This window comes from Centruroides vittatus, unplaced genomic scaffold, assembly GCF_030686945.1.
Source record: "Centruroides vittatus isolate TY-2023 unplaced genomic scaffold, ASM3068694v2 contig_1891, whole genome shotgun sequence".
NCBI classification, from domain to species: Eukaryota; Metazoa; Arthropoda; class Arachnida; order Scorpiones; family Buthidae; genus Centruroides; species Centruroides vittatus.
Window position 1 is genome coordinate 373,998 of NW_027121163.1, and position 21,890 is coordinate 395,887.

The following is a 21,890-nucleotide window of genomic DNA, read 5'->3' on the forward strand; positions in this document are numbered from 1 at the left end:
CTATTTTTAATTGTTGTTCACTGTTTTCTTCTTGCAGGAGTTCAATTCTACAATCATGCTCTCTCTTCCTTCATAAAATTCATTTTAGCTCTACGTTCTTTTAAAAAATGCATTCGAGCTTTGTGATGCTCTAGTGCATATTTATCAGCAATTTTAAAATGACTGCGGCAATTGTTATTGGGTGGTTCACTCGTTGGATCATCAGAAAATTCTGATGGATTCACTACACATAAATCCTGTATGAGTACCTAAAAATGTGTGTGATATATAAACGAACACTATTTTTAAAAAGTAATATAGCTCTAAAAATTAATTTCTGCTTGGCTAATTAGTTTATAGTATCAAAACATTATGATGATTAAAATACTTTACATAATTTATATTAACATCAAATTATAATTGTTGATAAAAGTTTTAGTACTTTTATTCTAATTTTACAGTACTCTATATACAAAGGCTATTGCAGTAGTGCAGGAAATTCAGCCACATTGTCTGAAAATAAATACCAATGTTTATAACTGTATTTAATAAATTTTCATTTATTATTATTAACTGTTTTGATTGAGTATAATTAGATATAAGCAAAAGGTACCTTCGACGGAGGCATTAAAATCAGCCTCACTGTCAACAGGATTTGAGAGAGGCGTAAATTGCTCCGGAATTAATGAGAAAATTTGTTGGGTAATTGGTGGCATAGGACACTCGATATCGGCACATACCCCTCCTCCAGTACTCATCCGTGCTCGTTTATTTGACGCCACATCCTTTCTGGCTTTCTGTTTTAAATTTTTCCACAAAATTTTCAAGTTTTTCGTGTCCCGTTTACTAACCTCAGGAAACTTATTAAATTCTTCAATTAGATTTTGCCACGTTTCAATTTTTTTCTTTAAGGATACGGCATTCGTTTCCTTCGATTCGATTACATGTTTGTACCTCTCGACTAACTCCATTAAGTATTCTGTTTCTCGATGAGAAAAATCGGGTTGTCGACTTCGTTTCTTGTTTTCTGCCATGTTTTTATCTAAGCGCGTATTACGTCTTTCCGAAATATCCAATCGAGTAACGTGTAAGAAAATTTTCTAGTAACGCTGGTGTCGAGATTATCGGATTCACTAATCCTGTTCTTAATATCTCGGGATTTACTAATCCTTCGCTAAAATTCGTTGGTGAAATCCTCGCGTCAGTAATCTCGGTATTAGTCTAATCGCCGGATTTACAAATACCACGATTAGGCAATGTTGGTGAAACACCCCGTAAGTTTTTCGGATTTATTTGATGAATTAGCTTCTGGTAAACGAAAAATGAATAAGAGCATGTTTTTAAAAAGAAAGGAAAAACGAAACGAACGAACAAACGTTTCGATCAAGAATTGGAAAAATATTTACATTTACCTCTTATACAAAGCGACCCATTTTTGTGGTGAAGTTCAAAAGAACTTTTTCCTAATTTTAGCAAAATAGCTATGAAATATCTTAGTGCCCCAGCATCTTCCATTGAAAGAGAAAGAATTTTAGCACTGGAGGTAACATTTATGAGCCGGCAAAAAACAGGCTATGCCCTGAAAATGATAAAATTCTCATGTCGTTTCATCACAATTTAAGGATTTTAAAGTTTGAATATAAAATTTTTATTGGTTTTATATATTTAAAATTTAAGCTTTAAATAAAAGAGATAGCTTTGAATAGGTTATATTATACCTTATAATATGTACTGTACAGTGGAACCTCGTTATACGTCTGCTTAAAAATACGTCCAATTCGGAATACGTCCTGTTTGGACGAAACAAATTTTGCTCGGTATACGACTTTTGTTCGGTATACGACTTAATTCAATTATACGCGCCATCTATGAACGATTATTAGTATTAAGGAGAGTTTGATTTGATTTTGATTTAATGATTTAAATAATATAATACAATGTACTGTAGTAACTTTAAATATCTATAATCAAATTTATTTTTTTATTAATGTGCTCAAACAGTGTTTAAATTATTTTACAACCCCAAATATACCATATCAACAGGGGTTTTTTTTAGATGAGAACGGATTAATCATTTTTACATTACTTCTTATGAGGAAGGTTGTCACCTCGTTATTAACATCCAGCACTTGTGGAAGCTTTTAACCATAATAAATCCGTCGCGCAGTGGGTTTTAACTTTAGCAGCTGATTTTTATGTCATCTTGTAGAGTACATTAAGCACCTACTAGTACATGTAGTTTGACCTTTAGCACTTTTAAACAAAACATAAAAACATAGCATATAATAGATGACCGGTCAACTATTAAATGTTTTCTCGAGAAAGTTTCGAATTGAAATAACGTGACTGTCGGTTTGTATATAGTTAATTGGGGCTACTGCCACTAGGATTTACATATCTCGCCTCGGTTCTAACTGCGTTCTTGAAATTAAGAAGACAACAGACAGACAATGGACGGACGATAGTGGGAATTTATAGATCTACAATGTCTTCAAATTGCAGCTCAATAAAATAGGCACGTTAGAGTTTCGATACGATCAGTACGCTGCCAATATATTGAAGAATATACAATAACTAAATTGAAGTAACATACTGCAAAATATTGAAAGTAAACTAGAAATTTGTAACAAATATATTTGTTTTTGTTTCTCTTAATTTACTTTACCCACATAAATGCTAACTTTTGATGACTGCTGATTTATGTTTTGCAGACTTCAAATAGAGACATAATGAAGAACACTGCTATAATATATTATTTTAAAATAGTTTAACACGAAAAGGAGATGTACAAAACACGCGATTCCTAAATATTGGATAAAACTGATAAAACTTATTACCCGTGGCAGATACTAGATAAGAACTGCAATTTCATATATTCTCCCCATTGACACATACACACACAACAAGAAACTAATAAAAATAGCATACTCGAACACTTAAAGTAATAAGTAATTTACCAAATAATATACTCGAAATGGTTGCTCACTCTCATTTTAAATTGTTATTTCGTTGGTAAGAAATAAGCGAGTGTATGATGTAAAGGATATCCTAAAGTGTCCCGTTGTTATACAAATCAATACGTGTACGTTTATGAGCTAGTTACATCAATAAATACATTCCGAAGTCAACTGAATTTAATTAGTAAATTTCTTTCTTTCCGTTGTGCTTTCTATCCATTTTGCTATGTAATCGGGCTCATATGTTACATCTAATTTTGTGTAAGCTAAAACAAATATTTTGTGAATAACAAATAATGTCATATTGTGTCAGTGATATTACTTTAAAAGGATTTTTTGATGTTTATACATGTGTACAAGTGCTATAGAAAAAACAACAATGAATTTACTTTATTTTATGTTTTATTAAAAGGGCGTAATTATCATAACAAAAACTTAAAATATTTTATGAATACAATAAACCATTTTTTAATCGTTAATTTTAGCGCTATATCACGAATTACAATAAGAAAATCAATGGTGAAAATCATCAAAGAATAGAACCAGTTTCGTCCATATCTTCTAGAAACATAAAACGACTTGCAGTTACCAATTGAGACTCTTTACTTCAGCCCTCGGACTATTTTCGCTGTAAAACTGAGCGTACCATTTTCTGAATTTGGCAATTGTCCTGTCTTCCGAGACGTAAACTGGATTCTTCAAATACATTTTGTAGTTCCATATGCGAACGTCACGCTCAATCTGTTAAGATAAATATATTTTTATATATTAAAACACATATCTAATGAATACCTTCAAATTTAAATCAGTGGAATTTAGATAATTGACCAAACGGGATTCCCAAAACATCGCAATACGATCAAGTAAGGTCGAGAATCGAGAAGGAGAGTAATAATGGCGGATGAATCTCTGTCGAAACGGTCCTTCGGGTATAACACTTTGTACAAATGCACTATTTCCAAAATCACTTTGCAAATACGAATGGATTATTGCTGGTCCAATCTGAAAAGTTAAAAATATTTCAATACAACACAAATGCGATTTTATGAAATTATTTCATTTTAACATTTAGTTTTCTAAATAGAATTTGTATTTAGATAAACACGAAACAGTTCAAATAACACGGTTTAATCTTTGATTAATTTCAAAAAGAGTCTGATCATAATTAAACAGCAGTTGTTGACAGCTCACTGTACAACAAACTGTTCCCCATATATAAGTGAAATTTGGTAGACACGCTGCTTGTATATGTGTACAGCTCGAAAAATACCATTTTGAAAATAAAAACATGGTCACGGTTTAGGCATACATGAATGGTTTTTAAATTCATGTATGCCTAAACAGTAATTTAATATTTAATTACCACTTGGATTTCAAAGTTTGTACATAGAACAGATATTCCAAACAATTGAACGGCCGTATTGCCTGTATATTTGTAACAGTGGGAATTTGGTGTGCATACTGGAGAGCAAAAAACCTTCCACATATTCTGGAAAAATTTCCACCAATTTTCTGGATGCAGAATGATTCTGGACGTAATACCATATTTGTGAAGGCAATCGAAATGAGCCAAATCTGATCCATTTTCCATAATCTCCTGCAATGAAAAAATAAAAGTGCCGTCGATTAGAGCCCAGTGGGGCAAGAGTATTCACTTAGTTTTTTACACAATATAAATTCTGTGTTAGAAGAGTAAAAATCTTAAAATTTTCGCACAATAATTCTTAAACTATCTTCGCTAACATTTCCCAAGTTTGTATTAATATTTTGAACATGTTTCAGAAATAAGGAACATTTTTATCATTTCTTTTTCTCTGTATATCTTAGTATACATTTGTTTATAATAAGAATTCATCGACCTAACCCTTAAATGACATTTGATATTAAAGTATTTTTTCTGTGTCAAATATCAGCTACAAATATCCATCATTGAGCTGCAACTTAAAGAACTGTAGACCTATAAATTCCAACTGTCGCCTGTCTGTTCATCTGTCTGCCTTTCCTTGATTTAATATTTGTAATTAAAGAACTTTTGCATGTTTCCACTTCTCACATAGGCGTTCTTCCTTCTCTTCCTCACATCCTTGGCAGAAAACTCTCTCTTTGGTCTGAACTTTCCGCCTTCAAATCTGGAATGCCATTATCCACGTATAACGATTTATGAATAACTTTTTCCGATTTTGTTGTTTGCGTCTTCTTTCATACAGTATCTTTCTCTTCGTATCTTCTATTTATGACTCTAAAGTATTTTTAAAAGGCGTGCTTGTTATTATTTTGTATTTTTCTGCTTTCTTCCTTCTTTGTTTCCTAACCTTCCGTTATGGAAGTGGTTTGATTTCAGCAGGAAAGTGAAATCTTCGAGTCCAGAAGTAGATGGAACTGCATCTATTCCTCCAAGCTACGGGGCTTCTTTACTGAACTCTCTATCTGCTACAGCAGATATCTGTGTTTCCTTATGAACGCATACCTGTTACTGCACAAAGTGCAAAATCCTTACCCGTAAACACTCCAGGATCCATAGGCAGAATCCCACACATCTTAGAAGTTTTGACACCTACAGATAACGGTGGCAAATAATTTTGCTATTTGAAATTGTGTGATGACACTTTTTGAGTTACTGTACTTACAAGCCAGTTGTTGCATGTTTCTGCAGAAATAGTATTTAGTACATTACAAAAGCAACGGTACAGTGGGTGAATTTTGTGGCTGCTTTCTGAGTACTCAAAAGCTAATGTTCGGCTTTTGAATGTAAGTCCATAGAAAGACGTGTTCACAACTTTACAATGACAAGCTAATTATTCTCGAAACAATCAATACTCCAATTCAATATCAATCTTATAATTGGGGTAAAAGAACGCTCGCATGAGCATTTATGCCTCACAGTAGAGCGCAAACTTTTACCCGCCGCGAAAGTTTCACCCCATTCTACTTTACTTTCCATAATTTTATTTGTAAATACCTGAATGTGACAATTAATAATGTGTTCGGTACGTCCTTTACAATGCCATAATCCGTCTTCTATTTCTGATATAACTGCAGGTTTCCAAAGTGGAGGTTGGCCTTCTGCGTGATGCCAGACGTAAATAAATCCGTTTTGTTCGATTGTTTCCCAACGTTTTATGTTAGCCACTTTTGGAGCTATATTTAAATATACATGAAATACATTTTTGTAGTAAGTATATAATTTTTTACATCCTTTACCTTTCTCCGCGTAAGGTATTTTCACACAAGAACCATCGTGTCCAGAGAATCGCCATCCGTGAAAAGGACATTCGATGCAGTCTTCGTGGATCTTGCCGTCGATTCCTAAATTAGCGCCCAAATGAGGGCAATAAGCGTCCAAAACAAAACTCTTACCTGTTTTTCCGCGAAATATAACAAATTGTCGACCTGTAAAGTAGTCAAAATTATTACTTACTGAGTTGTAATAATGAACTTTTGAAGATTTACTAGTCTTAAGTTAAATTCATTTACATAATATAACATGATCTTTACAATCAATGTTTGTAATTATTCTTTATACAATTGTTGTAGGATAAGGTAACATAATTTGAGACACCTGTGAAGGAAAATGCCTCTAATGAGGACATCCTATAAGAAACTAGCCCCTATTTATTTTTGGGCACGTGAAAAAACAGGGAAACTCCACGTGACTAGCGCATTGTCGATGCTGCAACCGCTATTAACTACAAGTGTTTGGCGTTTTATCCACTATGCCACTGCTGAGCATTATACAATTAAATAATTAATCTATATTTGTATGGCAAATATCTATAGTATGCCATCGACAGTTATAAACACACATCTCTATATATAAAACTTTTAACATTTTTATTCGCAAAAAGGGTATTTTTATAATGAACTAACTTTTAAGTTTTCAGTCTTTCAGCCATTGAAAAATATCTGTCATGAAGCAGTTAGTTTTGATACAAGATATAATACTTACAGCTTGCTTAAAACATAAAATAAATAAATAGTCGAAGCATTCGACAACATATTCGGGGATACTATAGATTACTATCTGTGGAATTTCGGGACTTTGAGTATATATCTGAACTGAGGGAACCGAGACGAGTTCAACGATACCCTACTTTTGGACCGGAGACGAAAAATAAAAAAGTTATCATACTTTTTTCGGCGATCGCGCGATGATAGGGAGTCGCGTCGCTCTCTGCTAAGTCGGCCTCGCTATCGCGATCGGGAGTCCCGTCGCTTGCCGTTAAAATTGCCTTTAGTCAGTGGCGTAGCGTAGTGGGGGCGGCAGGGGCGGCCCGCCCCGGGCGGCACTTTTAGGGGGCGGCATTTTTTCACAATAAATAATAATAATATCTTGTAAAAATTTCAACAATTTCATTTCATATTTTTGTCGCAGTCTACGATTCGGACCGATTGAAATGAGCACGGAATTTTTTGTTACTTATTCTATGACGAGACTGGGGAATCCCCCTTTTTAAATGAATGCATGATAATGACATCTTGCTCGTTGTAGCGACTGACAACACCGTCTGTACTGACTTGTAGGGATTCCCAGTATTTTATTTAAGGGGGGCGAGATTTTTATCCGCCCCGGGCGGCTGACACCCACGCAACGCCACTGCCTTTAGTAGACGTTTTCCCCTCTTTTTTACTTTGTTCAAGAACTACCGTGAATCGATCACTAGTGTAGCACATGGCGGCGTGTGGTGGCGCCCATACGAGAGGTCAGTCGGGCCGCCATGTTCGTTGCCATAAGTAACATTAACCGAAATGGCGATCGCGCGATGATCGGAAGTCGCGTCGCTCTCTCCGCTCTCGTATCGCGTGTTTAACCCTCCGGGAGATGACCGTAGTCCGACGTCACGGTTTGCAGACTTTACCGCAAGATGGCAGTACTAGCAACTACGGTGCCGTCTTCGTGAGAGCATTAAAAAAGTATGGTAAGTGAAAAAATATGATAACTTTTTTACTTTTCGTCTCCGGTCCAAAAATAGGGTACCGTTGAACTCGTCTTGGTCCCCTCAGTTCAGATATATACTCAAAGTCCCGAAATTCCATAGATAGTAATCTATAGTACACCCACATATTCTTAAGGATAATTTATTTTTAATCTTTAATTAGGAAAAGTGTCGTGCTGGTCGTCGATCTAACTCCTTTCAGGGAAAAATGATTCAATTAAAACAATAATCTAATTTTCGGTTTGTACCGAAAGTGTGTATATACAGTAGAGCAGCGATTATTCGACCCCCGATTAACCGTCACATCGGTTAACCGACCGCGTTCTAGTCGGCAAATTCAAATGTCCGCTAGTGATGTGGCGCTACAATATTTGGCTGTCTTGGCTACTTTAATATTATTTTTGTTAAATTTTTGTGTCTTTTAGCTGGCAACACTGGCTCGACCATAAAAGGGAGGCCACTATTTAAACCAGGCTTAATTGTATTTAACGACGCTATCCAATTGCTGTTTTTAAAACGTGTGCGAGATTTAGCGGCAAAAAAACGAGTGTCAGCTGTCAAGCAAAAGAAAATTTTAGACTTCTTTTTCTAATGTATAGGCCTACTTTATGTAAAATATGTAACCCGAATATATATTTTTTCGTTTTATATTTTTCAATATACAGTACAGTACTGAATTTATTTTGTGCAAAATACAGAAATAATTTTTAACGATACAGTAGCGACGATTATTATTTTTAAAAAATTTTGTTAGGTTTAACATCGATGAAAATTCAACGCGAAGTAGGTTAATAGCGATATACTAATATATTATAGTAATAATGTATTTTTTCATACTTTTCGGTTATCCGACCAACTCCAGTTCCCAATTGAGTCGGATAACGATGCTCTACTGTAGTTAATTAGGGTCTCCTGCCCATATGCCTTCCATATCTGGTGTTGTTTTTCATGTATCTTACTCCGTTCTCTGGATTGAAGAACAGACAACGGACAGACAGCAACAGCAGGAATTTATAGGCCGACAATTTATTCAAATTACAGCCCAATTAAAGATATTTGTTTCATATCTCTTACAAATTAAAACCGAGTAATTATAGATTCATTTTATGTTATTAATTATATTATCGTTTTCTATATTATAATATAATTAAAGTGGAATAATGAGCGAAAATTATTTATGCTGTGCAACACGATCATTTCGGATGCTGCCCCGAGTTTTATGCATATGAAAATATTCTTATTTGATCTAATCAATTTACAACCGAATTTATATCTAAGATTCAAGATTAGAGTTACAAGTTAGAACTTCGCATTGTCTATTTCTGCTCAGAAAAAGAACAGACAGCGATTTTTTATGTCAATGAAAAATTACTATTGTTCAATGTGACACGTGTCAAAAATATCAAAAATATTAAGAAACTAAATTTGGCCTGGCGGCTTGAATGTGAGGGGCATTGATACTATTAAATTTCTGTGGTGAAAGGTCGAGAGGTTGAAAAGATAGAACGTGGTCATTTTCTGGAATGGGGTGGGACTTTTACACTTTACAAAACTCATCACTACCTTCAAAGCCAAGTAATTAAAAATATAAGAACTTTTTAAACAACATCTCATTACATGTGACGCCACACAATTTTATTTTTTGCTAAATAACATAAAAGTTTCTTTAATAAAATCTCATAACAGCCGGGAAAGTTACGCAACTTTTGTTGATGGATTTTTTCCCCTAGTACCACACATTCAAAATGCTAATAAATATATATTAGAAACTTTTATAGCAATATAAGAAACGTACAGTATTTAAATACTGTACGTTGTACTTGTACTTGTAACTGTTGTACGTTGTACTTGTAACGTACTTGTACTGTACTTGTAAGCCATTGGTTACATGTAAGATAAAACTTTAAAATCTCAATTTGGGTTCATTTCAACGTATTTTTTTAAATTTAAAATTTTTTTTTTTTTTTGACTTTCTTTTCACATCTAGGTGTTATCTGTTCAACCTAATAAATTCTACGTGCGGTAGATTGTATTAATAGTTGTATAGAGGGTTCAATAGGACAGAAACAATATTTTTATACCTCACATGTAATCGATTGGCTTTCGAGTTTACTAGAGTTTGTTAAAATTGCAACACCATAAAAGATTTCAGAGATTATATGAAAAAACATAAGATATAAACGAAATATTTACATTGATTGATTACTGACCAATTACGTTGCATTGATTACAATAAAACAAATAATACTATAAATTATTGTTTTATATTGACGCAATGGAGTGACGTTTTTCAAAATACTTGGCATATTATTCATCTCTTTATTTAGTTTACTGACTAAATAAACAGATGAATAATATGCCAAGTGTTTTGAAAAACGTCACTCCATTGTGTCAATCGGTTTAATTAGAATAAAAACTATAAATTATTATTATTTCGGGTTTAGTGGGTTATACTCGGTTGACACCGGTAGCTATGTACTATGCCGGACCAGAGTCAAGGCATAATAACCAAAACAAGACAAAAATTAAATAAATGTGTCAGTGTGTGTGCCTGTATTCAAGAATTTCCTGACAATATGGCATGTATTCAATATAGTGGCCTTCTGTAGTATGATGTATGTGTTTCTATTCAATTGTAATGTTCTCACGATTTTGTGAAGTGTGTGTGTGTCTGTGGTATGACAGCTGTAAAGAGAGAATGACAGGTATAATAAGCACCCTATCCATCATCTACAGATACCTTATTTCCTGAGCGAGTTCTGTGTACTTGCTGATTTTTTCAGAGCATGTGTTTTGTATATTATGAGTGTTTGGAATAGATATGTCTGAAATGTATGTGATTTTATTGTGTTTGTCAATGAATGTGTATTATTATTATTATTATTATATTATTAATATTAATTATTTTTACTGTACGATAAGTGCTCATTGTTAATGAAAAGGTATTGAAAATTCATGATAATAATTCAATTTTTGTGGGTCCTTGGCACTAGGGCCCAGGTCTTAAGTCCTATTAGTCCCTATGTAGATCCGCCCCTGGTCCCGAGGAATTTCTTGCTAGGTGGTTGGTTTGCGTGTCCGATAGTATTGGCTGCAAGAGAGGATTTCGACTTGTCGGTTGCCGAGTCACCATTTCCCACAAATGTTCAATATACGATATGTCTGGCAAACGGGCAGGTCAAAGAAAAAGCGGTATCTGCTGTGCCTGAAAGACGTATTCAACTGTCCTGACAACATGGAGTCGAGCAATGTCCTGCTGGAATATATTACCAAGAATGCTCTGAAAGAAAGTTGAATTCTGCCTCTACAGCGTTCCCGAAGTAGCAGTAACTGTTGAGATACCCAGACCTCTAGTAAAATACTCTAAATATGCTGGAAGATGGCGTTCACCACGATACCTTCTAATTCGTAATCAGCCATTACTGTGGTCCAATCGGGACTTGCCTGAAAAGTGGAATTGTTACCAATCGGTTCCCATTGTATCTAATTATGAACCCATTGTAGCCTGAGGCGACGATAGTCTAAAGTCCAGGAAATTTGTCAGAAAGGAATGCGTCCAACCTTAGTGCTCTTTGAAGCAGACGGTGTCGAACTTTACTTTCAAATAATGCCACACCTGTTACAGCGCTCGTCTGCTGTGCTAACACTTGCGATGACACAGAACACTCAGTCACTGCCAGGCGTTGAGGTGTCTGTCATCCCGTCGTGTTGTCACATATTTTAAACTACTGCCGAATGTTCCGTGCACACGGTCCATTTTGATCTCCATACTCCAAACATGCATAATTGTCATAGTGTTTTTGCCCTATACGAGTGGCAATGTCGTAGCTTGAGAATTCGCCTTCGTGCAGGCCAACAACGAGTCCATGTTCAAACTCCGTTTGTTAATATTACAACTTTCGTCGTTGAAGAGGTACAGTGATTCCTGGAAACACTTTTACCGCTGGTTATCCGCAATGCAGTCCTGGTGTGCTTCCTCAAAAGTCCTGCATTCATGCACTACGAACGCCACGAGGACGCTCCAAATATCCATATATATATCTATCCATATATATCTATAAATTTCCACTGTCACTGTCTGTTCTTCCTTAATCTCGAGAACGGAATTAGATACATGAGAGTCAAGAACAGATGTGAAAAGCGGCTTGGGAACAGGTCCGGATTAACTATATAAGATTTTCCAGTCCAGAACGGAAGTAATTTCAATTCAAATATATTTTTTAATAGGGCTTAGATTGATGACTGGCACGACTCTATATTTAAAGAAAAAGTATGATGCAAGACACTACTAATTTCAGGTGGAAAACATATATTTTATCTTAAATAAATTTATGCCCGGCAATGTGATTATGTCACAATAAATAATTGCTCGTTATTGTAATATTTATCATTTTACGTTATAACAAAAAAATATCTTAAATTAAATATTCAATACTCTATAATGTCTATAATATCTTACATTAATAAGTTTTATATTTAACATCCTACCAATAGCAGTAACAGGCTTGCACTCTCCAACAGATAGATCTCTGGATTCCAACAAAGGTATCCTTCCATTTGGATAAGCGGGAGGAATTTCATCTGGACTTCTCCATCTATTTGTTTCTTTCAATAACTGCAACCGTTTCTTATATAATTTACTGGCACTTGCTCTTCGATCGTTATAACCAATATCCGTCATGTCCTGCATAGATAAAAAGTAGTTAGAATGAAAGTAAATTTTCTTGAATATTTACTTTTACTTACAACAACTTTGTTATGAGTTGATAATGAGAAATAAACAATAAGAATAAGAACAACTAATAAAAGTATTAGATACGGTTTATTCATAATTGCTGTGTTGATGCACTGAAACATATCCAAAAACCGGGAATATTTACACAATTCCTTAGTTACAAGGTCGTTGAGAAAGGTGAACATTTTACAAGGATAGAACCTTGAAAATATCTGAAACGAAAAATGTTAAATAGATTAGTCAATTGATTTCAACATTAACTAAAACTCACTAACTTCAATCAAAGCTGATTCTGTCGATAAAACAACATTGACATAAATTTGCTTGAATATTTTTGAGCAGAAAGTAACAGAACCTGCTCGTACGTCACAAAGTGTTTTGTCTGTGATCGAAGTACAAAGCAACCGCACGACCACTAAACGTGGTTTTTTGTACATATGGTCTGTTCTGAAATACACGAGTGACTATGAAATAAATTAATTAATAAAGAAACAATAAGCATATTGTAGAACTGATTCCCAAGCAGACAGAAAGAGTTTTAATGTCATTGGAGGATATATATAAAGTGTTAAACTTAATTTGTAATCAATCACCCCTTCGCTTAATTAGTATAACTCTGGATTTCCTTTAACTTTGTCACACGAACTGTTTTTTGTTCACCTTTGTATTTGTATGGAAAGAACAATACGAAATAATAGAAATTAATTGAATATTCGTTTAATCAATTTACTTCTATTGGTTTATGATACCGTATAATAATAACTTTATCAAAAAACAGTAATAAAATGAAAATATAAATTAATTTGAAGTGATTTAATAGTTGTAATGAATTTGTATAGTATATGCTTGTGAAAATTCGAACCCGCTAATAATAAAATATTTTATTGTTTGGTTCCCACGGAGAAAACATGAATCATGAGGAACAACATTCGAATAATGCTGGTTGGTGAAAACGAGAAACGTGACCGAGACGATAAAAGGGCGACGAGGCGGGAAAAGGGGTCGGTTACGTAGTGTCGATTTGACAGTGTGTGTGCGTCCCAAGTTCCGACTGAAACCCGACATCTACGAAGGAATACCTTGCCGAGGATACTTAGCTGGTAACAAGAGCGACTCGGATTAAGAGGTATGACTTCCCAAAGTCGTGTAAACTCTCCCTCCGCGTATCCGAACTTAGGTGACAGTAGCTCGCCCTAACTGTATCTGTAGCTTTAGCATTAATAAATCGTTGTTGTTGTTATTATACGTTGTTAATGTCTTTTATTCGAGTATTGCTGTCGCTTTACCGTCAGACCCATTCTCTTCTGCACTCTCATTTGCATGACGCATAACAAAACCGAGCTGCCATCTTGACGTGAGCAGGTCTCACGGACCTGTTAGCTGAGAAAAAGGAGGTGCGACTTTGTCCACCTCCCGGCAGCCACAAATTGGTTTTTCAGGAGTGGGGTTCGACTCCTTCCAATTATCAATAGAGTGGAAAGGACAATATTCGAATAACAAGGACCATTCCAGTCGAAGTAGGGACTTAAATCATAGGTAGAAAGACTGGAACTTACCTCGGATACTATTCCAATCTAAGCGAAACTATTAGGAAGAATGGAGGGCGATCCGCAACCCCTCAGCAGGACCAGCTCACTTGAATCCAAATCCCCTCACGCTAGGAGGGTTACGTGGAATAATTCCGTTACTGCCCGTGTTTACTGGAGAAATGGGAGGTGTCAGAGTCACGGATTTTTTTGACTCATTGGCGGACGTGATGAAATTTGCGGCATGTCAAAGGCCCAAATGTTGGGCCTTTGTTTGGGCCCAAATGTTGGGCCAAGTTCAAACTCACAGGGATAGCTCGGGAATTCGTCTGGAAACACCGACGACATTGACAAATTCAAGCGCTTAATGATCGCGCGGTTCAAGCGGAAACCTTTTTCGTTTAGGCTTAGATTTTATACCTATGTACAAAGACGGGACGAGGACGTACAAGCATGTGCCACCCAGCTTCAACTGCTGGCTATGGAAATCGAGATCACGCCGGAGCCTGAAGCGGATGCCGCGGAAGCTGCTATTATTCAGCGCATTCAAAGAAAGAAGTTAGGTGAACGGTTAAAAGCACAATTCCTCAACGGAATAGATATAAGGATCCGCCAGCGAGTAATGAATCGCGAGGCTGAGACCTTTGATGAGCCGCTCCAAGCAGCGATCAGTGAGGAGACGATCGAACAGCTTACCGCCCATCCTCCAGGAATTACGCAAACAATCCGGAGAGCGAGCGGGTGACAGACTCCCCCTTACAGAACGAGATGCCCAACTAACGTCGGCTATGCAGGAACTTCAAACCAGTGTGGAAGGGTTAACATGAACCTCATTGACAGGTAATGCTAGAACCCCTCCAGGAAGGCGAAATAATCGGGGAAATACTCGAGGCAATCAGAATAATCCGCCTTCCCGACGAGGAGGATACCGCCCAGGTAACCCTAGTCGTGGGCCCAACCGACCGAACAAGCAGTGGTGATATTCGAAATATTTAACAAGGGGTTCGCTAGCAGAAAATTTTTCCCTGACAATCACCGACAAACGAAATGGAAGTTTTGGCTAGAAATAAATACAACACCTTTTCTTGCAACCATATATCTAACAATCAGTGGCGTATTTAGAACGTAATGAGCCATGAGAGAAGGCCAGGTAACAATAGTATTTTATAGCTGTCGACCTTTTTTTTTTTAAGGCAGAGAATTCTTTACCGCAATATGGCGCTTCTAGAAATAGGCACATGTCATCATCTCTCGAGATACATTATACTTTTTCTTTCGCTGTCCATAGCCCGACACGTGTTCCACAGCCATCTTATATTGTCTCACGCGCGTGGCATTCTGGGATCTCTCTTACGACTGGATCTACTTTCAAGAACACTCTTGAATCGATCGCGATTAAACCTCGATTGAAACGCTCGAGAGAGATCGCACCAAGACATACTCCCTGACCTTGCTCACAATCTAGATTGAAATGCTCGGTGCAAACGGGGTATAAGGCCCTAGTTTAGTAGTATTACAGAGTATAATACGCATATTTTAATATATTTAAAAAAAAAAAACAAAACCGACTGAGAAATGTTCCGGATGTGTTTAACAAGGTTCGGGAAACTGAAAATTTTAACAACGGGTTCGGCCGAACCTGTGCGAACCCGCCGAATATCACCAACTGCGAACAAGCAACCCTATAGGAATCGGAATCCCTCCGATCGCCGAGATAATAATCATAGTGATTCTCCTACCCATACACAGAGCGAAGCCGAGCATACGGAAGCCCCGAGGAGGCGCGAAAGCAATGAGAGCAATAGGGGTCGTGCTAGGGAGGAGAAACCCAACAGGTGGAAAGGAAACGTGCGAAGCGTCGAGGGTCAGCGATCTTATAACAACCGGAAAACTCGAGGATCCGTCCTCGACGAAGGCCCCCGCGTGTCGGACAAAAAGCAAAAATTTCAATCCGGGAGGCCAAGGGCTCAATCGGTAACTGCTAGTACCTATCCCGATATTCGAAGCGAAGCCACTTTTGAATGTTATATAGGAGGGAGCCCGGCCATTGAGCAGATAGACACCGGAGCTAAAGTATCTCTTTTGTCTAAGACCTTTGCCAAAACAATGAAGGAGAAGATACAGGTCGACCACCATAAAGAGACCGATTTAAGGAATGCTATCGGCCATATCATTCAAACATACGGTAGTAATAGTGGTTTGAGTAGCACTGATCACAAAATTAATTTTTAAGATTTCTTTTAATATAAAATTAAGTTGCAGTGATAATTTAATTAAAATTTGTCAATTAAATTAAATTAAGATTACAAATAATTTTTAAAAACTGATGAAATAATTTTTTCAAATTATGTTTTTAAATTAATTATTTTCTCGATTGGTATTTATTATAAAAATTTGTCGAGTAAATTAAATTAAGATTACAAATAATTTGTTGTGTTTAATTTTCAAATTAATTTTTCAGGTTATAAATTATTTTCAGATCAGAAATTTATCGAGTAAATTACAATTATAAATAATTTTAATATTTAGAAAACTTCTCGATCCATACAATTTATTCTAATATAAATTAAATAAAGATAAATTAAAACACGACCACTTAAAATAATACTTTAACAATCGGGCAAAGTTTAATAATTTTTTTTAATTATTAAATTATTAAATTAATTTGCAATAATAATTTTTACAATTTGTTCTAATATCCAAATAAATTAAAACACGACAACTTTAAATAACATTTTAACAATAAGACAAAGTAAAATACACAAATAGTTCAATACAATATTTATTTAAATTATGTTTCTTACTTATTTATTAAATACCTATACAATGTATTCATTTTGAAAATATCTGTTTTTGTTTAATTAAGAATTGTTCGTAAGAGAATATCACAAAAAGAACATTTCTTTTAAAAATGTTTGTGGTAATAATAATTTTTTAAATATTATCCGATCTTAGACACCCAAGAAGTTCGATGTCCGAATAATTGTAGTTCCATTAATAAAATAAAAATTTCTATCTGTCCAATTTTTGAGGATTTGGGTACTCCCAACTTTTCAATGTCAAATGATGGAATTTTTATGTTATTGATTGCTTCGGTTAAGTTTAAAAAATTAAATTTAATTTGCCCTCCCTTGTAATAAATTATATCGTACTTTTTTATATAAATTAAATAAAATTTCATATACCCTACTATGAATTCCTAACATTCAAAATTATGATTTTTATACGATAAATACATCTCTTGTAAGAAATTTCCAAATTTAACAGATTTTTTTAACTCGTGGTGATAAATTATCAAAAGTAATGAATTGATTAACGGTAGTAAAATTTCCTGATTGCGAAGGGAAGTACATTTATACATTAGTAGAATACAAATTATTAAAAAAATTTAACAGAACAATGGTTGTAATTGTTGTTTTATAATCAATTACATTTTAGTTTTAGTTTGATGTATTTAACAATAAGTTAAATTACAATTCACTTTTTATATTAAAATAATAGTAATACAACGATATATATAATAAGCATTATTTTTTCCAATAAATTTAATAGATAGATTTTTATAATAAATTCATTACATTTCTTTATCATATTAAATTGGAAAAAATAATGCTTATTATATATATACCGTTGTATTACTATTATTTTAATATAAAAAGTGAATTGTAATTTAACTTATTGTTAAATACATCAAACTAAAACTAAAATGTAATTGATTATAAAACAACAATTACAACCATTGTTCTGTTAAATTTTTTTAATAATTTGTATTCTACTAATGTATAAATGTACTTCCCTTCGCAATCAGGAAATTTTACTACCGTTAATCAATTCATTACTTTTGATAATTTATCACCACGAGTTAAAAAAATCTGTTAAATTTGGAAATTTCTTACAAGAGATGTATTTATCGTATAAAAATCATAATTTTGAATGTTAGGAATTCATAGTAGGGTATATGAAATTTTATTTAATTTATATAAAAAAGTACGATATAATTTATTACAAGGGAGGGCAAATTAAATTTAATTTTTTAAACTTAACCGAAGCAATCAATAACATAAAAATTCCATCATTTGACATTGAAAAGTTGGGAGTACCCAAATCCTCAAAAATTGGACAGATAGAAATTTTTATTTTATTAATGGAACTACAATTATTCGGACATCGAACTTCTTGGGTGTCTAAGATCGGATAATATTTAAAAAATTATTATTACCACAAACATTTTTAAAAGAAATGTTCTTTTTGTGATATTCTCTTACGAACAATTCTTAATTAAACAAAAACAGATATTTTCAAAATGAATACATTGTATAGGTATTTAATAAATAAGTAAGAAACATAATTTAAATAAATATTGTATTGAACTATTTGTGTATTTTACTTTGTCTTATTGTTAAAATGTTATTTAAAGTTGTCGTGTTTTAATTTACTTGGATATTAGAACAAATTGTAGAAATTATTATTGCAAATTAATTTTATAATAATAAATTTAATAATTAGAAAGAATATATTAATTAAACTTTGCTTTACTGTTACAAGATGTTTTATAAAAACTAAAGAAATGAACTGAAAAGTTTTCTAAATATGAAAACTGAATTGAATTAAAAAGTTTTCTAAAAATGTTAAAATAAAATTAATTTAATTCAAATTTATAAAAACATTTAATAATTAATTTAAATTTGTGATCGGTATGTTTCATGAAATTAATTTTGTGATCAGTGCTACTCAAACCACTACTACTTACGTATTGCGAACCCTACCTTCAAAATCGGCGACCTTAAGAAAGGAGAGTTGATTATACCCTCTTTTACTGTAGTAACGCTGTTAAACTCTACGATGTCCGGAGAAGGAGCGGGGAAGGAACAAAACGACCTAACGACGGAAAGTAACCGAAATGTCCAGGAAGGTCGGAAGAAATCGAGAGGCAGGGCCCAGGTAACTGCGGCTATAAGGTCTAAAAAGGGATCACAGGGGCAGGTAGAAGTAGAAGAAGGAAAGGAGGTAGTTTTAATAGACTCCCCGCCATGACGGATAATATCGTAAGCGCTACCATCCGGGGTCGTCGCCGTCCAGATAATAAAATGGGAGTAATCGAGACACATCTCCTTGTCCAAGAAGGAATTTTCGGAGCCGATGTATTGGTCACACCCAACAAAAAAAAAAAAAAAAAAAAAAACAGGTACCTATCCGTCTCCGTAACACGACCCACCAAACCATAACTTTAAAGAAAGGAGAAAAGGTATTTCGAGGCGGTCCAGGAAACAGACCCGGTAGGGTTTATTCGAGAAGGAGAAACGGCCCAATTATCAAAAGTCGAATTTAATCAATTATTTGACTGGACCGATATCCCGGAAGACGAACAACAAGAGCTTCTAGCCTTATTATATAAATATCGACACGTTTTCGCCCTAAATGATTATGATTTGGGGTATTGTGATATTGTGCAACATAAAATTGATACCGGCGATGCGGAGCGCGTTTACTCCCCCCCCTCATCGAATTCCATTTAATTGCTGACGTATGCGCAACGTCAGCAATTAAATGAAATAATCGATGAACTTTTAGCAAATAATATCATCGAACATTCTACGTCACCCTGGAGCTCTGCGGCGCTCCTCGTTAAGAAAAAATTGGACGGACTACAATTGGTAATAGATTACCGTAAATTAACGTAGTTTGAATTAATTAAAATTAATATTTTATTATAATTGCATTATGTATCTTATTACAAATTTCTATACTACATGTGAAATAAACGATAAGATTGCTATTGTGTATTCGAATATCAGTGGCGGAATGGAAGCGCTGTATTGTCGAAACTGGGTCAGCTTCCAAGCAGCCATTATAGGCATTCGCGCATGCGCTTTACAGAGCACCAACCTCAGGCGGTTTAGCTGGTAGAAGCTACCCACATATAACGCTTCCAATGATTCTATCCCGGACCGGTTGTGGGCTGTTAGAGGCCTGCCTGCAAGATATTGATATTTGGCCGCCCTCGCCCGATTATGTGAATCATAAGCAGGGGTGATATTCAGCGGGTTCGCACAGGTTCGACCGAATCCGTTGTTAAAATTTTCAGTTTTTCCGATAATAATTACACTAGATGTCGTAATGCAACAATGCAGTTAATGTAGAAATGTGTCAGGTACAAACGAACAAATCAGTGTGTGTCTATCCAACTTGCATTCGAGTAATGAGTTCAATTTTAATTATTCTAATTATGCAAACACATTAATAACACACAAATAAAATTAAACGGAAATATGTCTTTATAAATATTAACTTTTAAAAGCAGCATTATTCTTTAAATTATATTAAACTCTTTTATATTACGTTAAGATTATCGGCGATTACAATCGTAATAAATGACCTATATATTAGTGTGAGAATCTAGATTTTCTCTCGCGTTTTTCTATAGCCTTTTATGTAGAGAAAGGGTTATAAATTAATACGTAACCGCTCGCGCGAGAACGAGATCGTTATAGCGATCGTACGTCGACTCGGACATACTGGTGTCATCCTGACAAGGTATCGTGACGTGGTGCCGATCTTATGGTCACATTAGCCAACATATTCGCTACCTCTAGTCTATTTATAAGTAGATTTTTTCTAATACAACGCTTACAAATCGTGAATTGCCTGATATAAAATTATATATAAAGAATCAAATACACCAATTTTAATTATTTTAATCGGTATAACCTAAAAAGAAAAAATCAGAATATCACGTACTCACCTGATCGCTGAGCGATATTTGAAGATAAACGAAGTGAATTAACTGTTCCCGAACAGTTGACTCATTAATCTAAGTTTTTGTGAAAAAAACTCTGACCTACAACCCGCTTTACAACAGTTTTATAATAATAATAAAATAGTACAAATCATTTTAAAATTAATTATTATTATACACTTGTTTACAGTTTTCAAAAGTTTTATATTATTTAAAGCCTATAAAAGAGAGTTTTATTCGCTCAAGTATTGTGTTGCCATAACTTATTTTAAATAAACAAACGGCCATCACAAACACAATTACGTCATAAAACGACCACCATAAAACGACAATTACGTCACATTTTACCACGGGACGATATAGCCTAGAAGCTCATGCCCAACTAGCTACTATAAGACAAGAAATTAATCGACGTACGGTATAGAAATTAAATCAATATTTTGGAGTTAGAATGTAGGGTAGATTTAGTTGCCTTACAGTCCTTAATTGTACTTTATTATAAATTGTCTACGTCCTTGTGTTGATAACCGATACGCCAGTATAAAGTCCTATTAATACGTTCAGTCCACGTAGAAAATTTATAATAAAGTGGAATGTAGGGCATTATCTAAATTAGAAGTATGTTAATGTAAGTGTCGAACCCATTTTTAATCTGGGAGACAACATTTAGCAGAAAGAATTGGAAATAAATTGAAAATTGAGTGCTATTTAAGTGCTCAATTTAATATTTTATGAACAGAATTTTAGCATTGCATGTGTATATGCATAATGATGCAATAGATTCGCTACAATGTTTACCGTTAAATAAATGAATTATTTAAAAACAGGCTATGTACAAATCATGTTGTAATTTTGTGGCTATTTTCCAAATGTAACAACAAGGTGCAAACTAACATTCGGTCACAAAAAAATTATGAGCGTGTGACCGAATGTTAGTTTGCACCTTGTTGTTACATTGTGGGCATCACTATTAAAAAAACAACTATGTCTTATGATCATCGAGAACATTGCGAAATGACTGGT

General features: G+C 34.4%; 1 protein-coding gene across 1 annotated transcript; it reads right to left on the reverse strand.

Annotated features, from left to right (window-relative positions):
• Window positions 1-3,320: 3,320 nt before the first annotated feature.
• LOC136970071 (cholesterol 7-desaturase nvd 1-like) lies at window positions 3,321-12,806 on the reverse strand. Its single transcript, XM_067264444.1, has 7 exons — window positions 12,617-12,806; window positions 12,359-12,554; window positions 6,138-6,326; window positions 5,896-6,074; window positions 4,300-4,533; window positions 3,765-3,938; window positions 3,321-3,677 (listed from the first exon to the last, which is right to left on the reverse strand). Exons 1-7 carry the CDS (start codon window positions 12,788-12,790, stop codon window positions 3,522-3,524), a joined length of 1,302 nt encoding a protein of 433 aa, XP_067120545.1. The 5' UTR covers window positions 12,791-12,806; the 3' UTR covers window positions 3,321-3,521.
• Window positions 12,807-21,890: the final 9,084 nt, after the last annotated feature.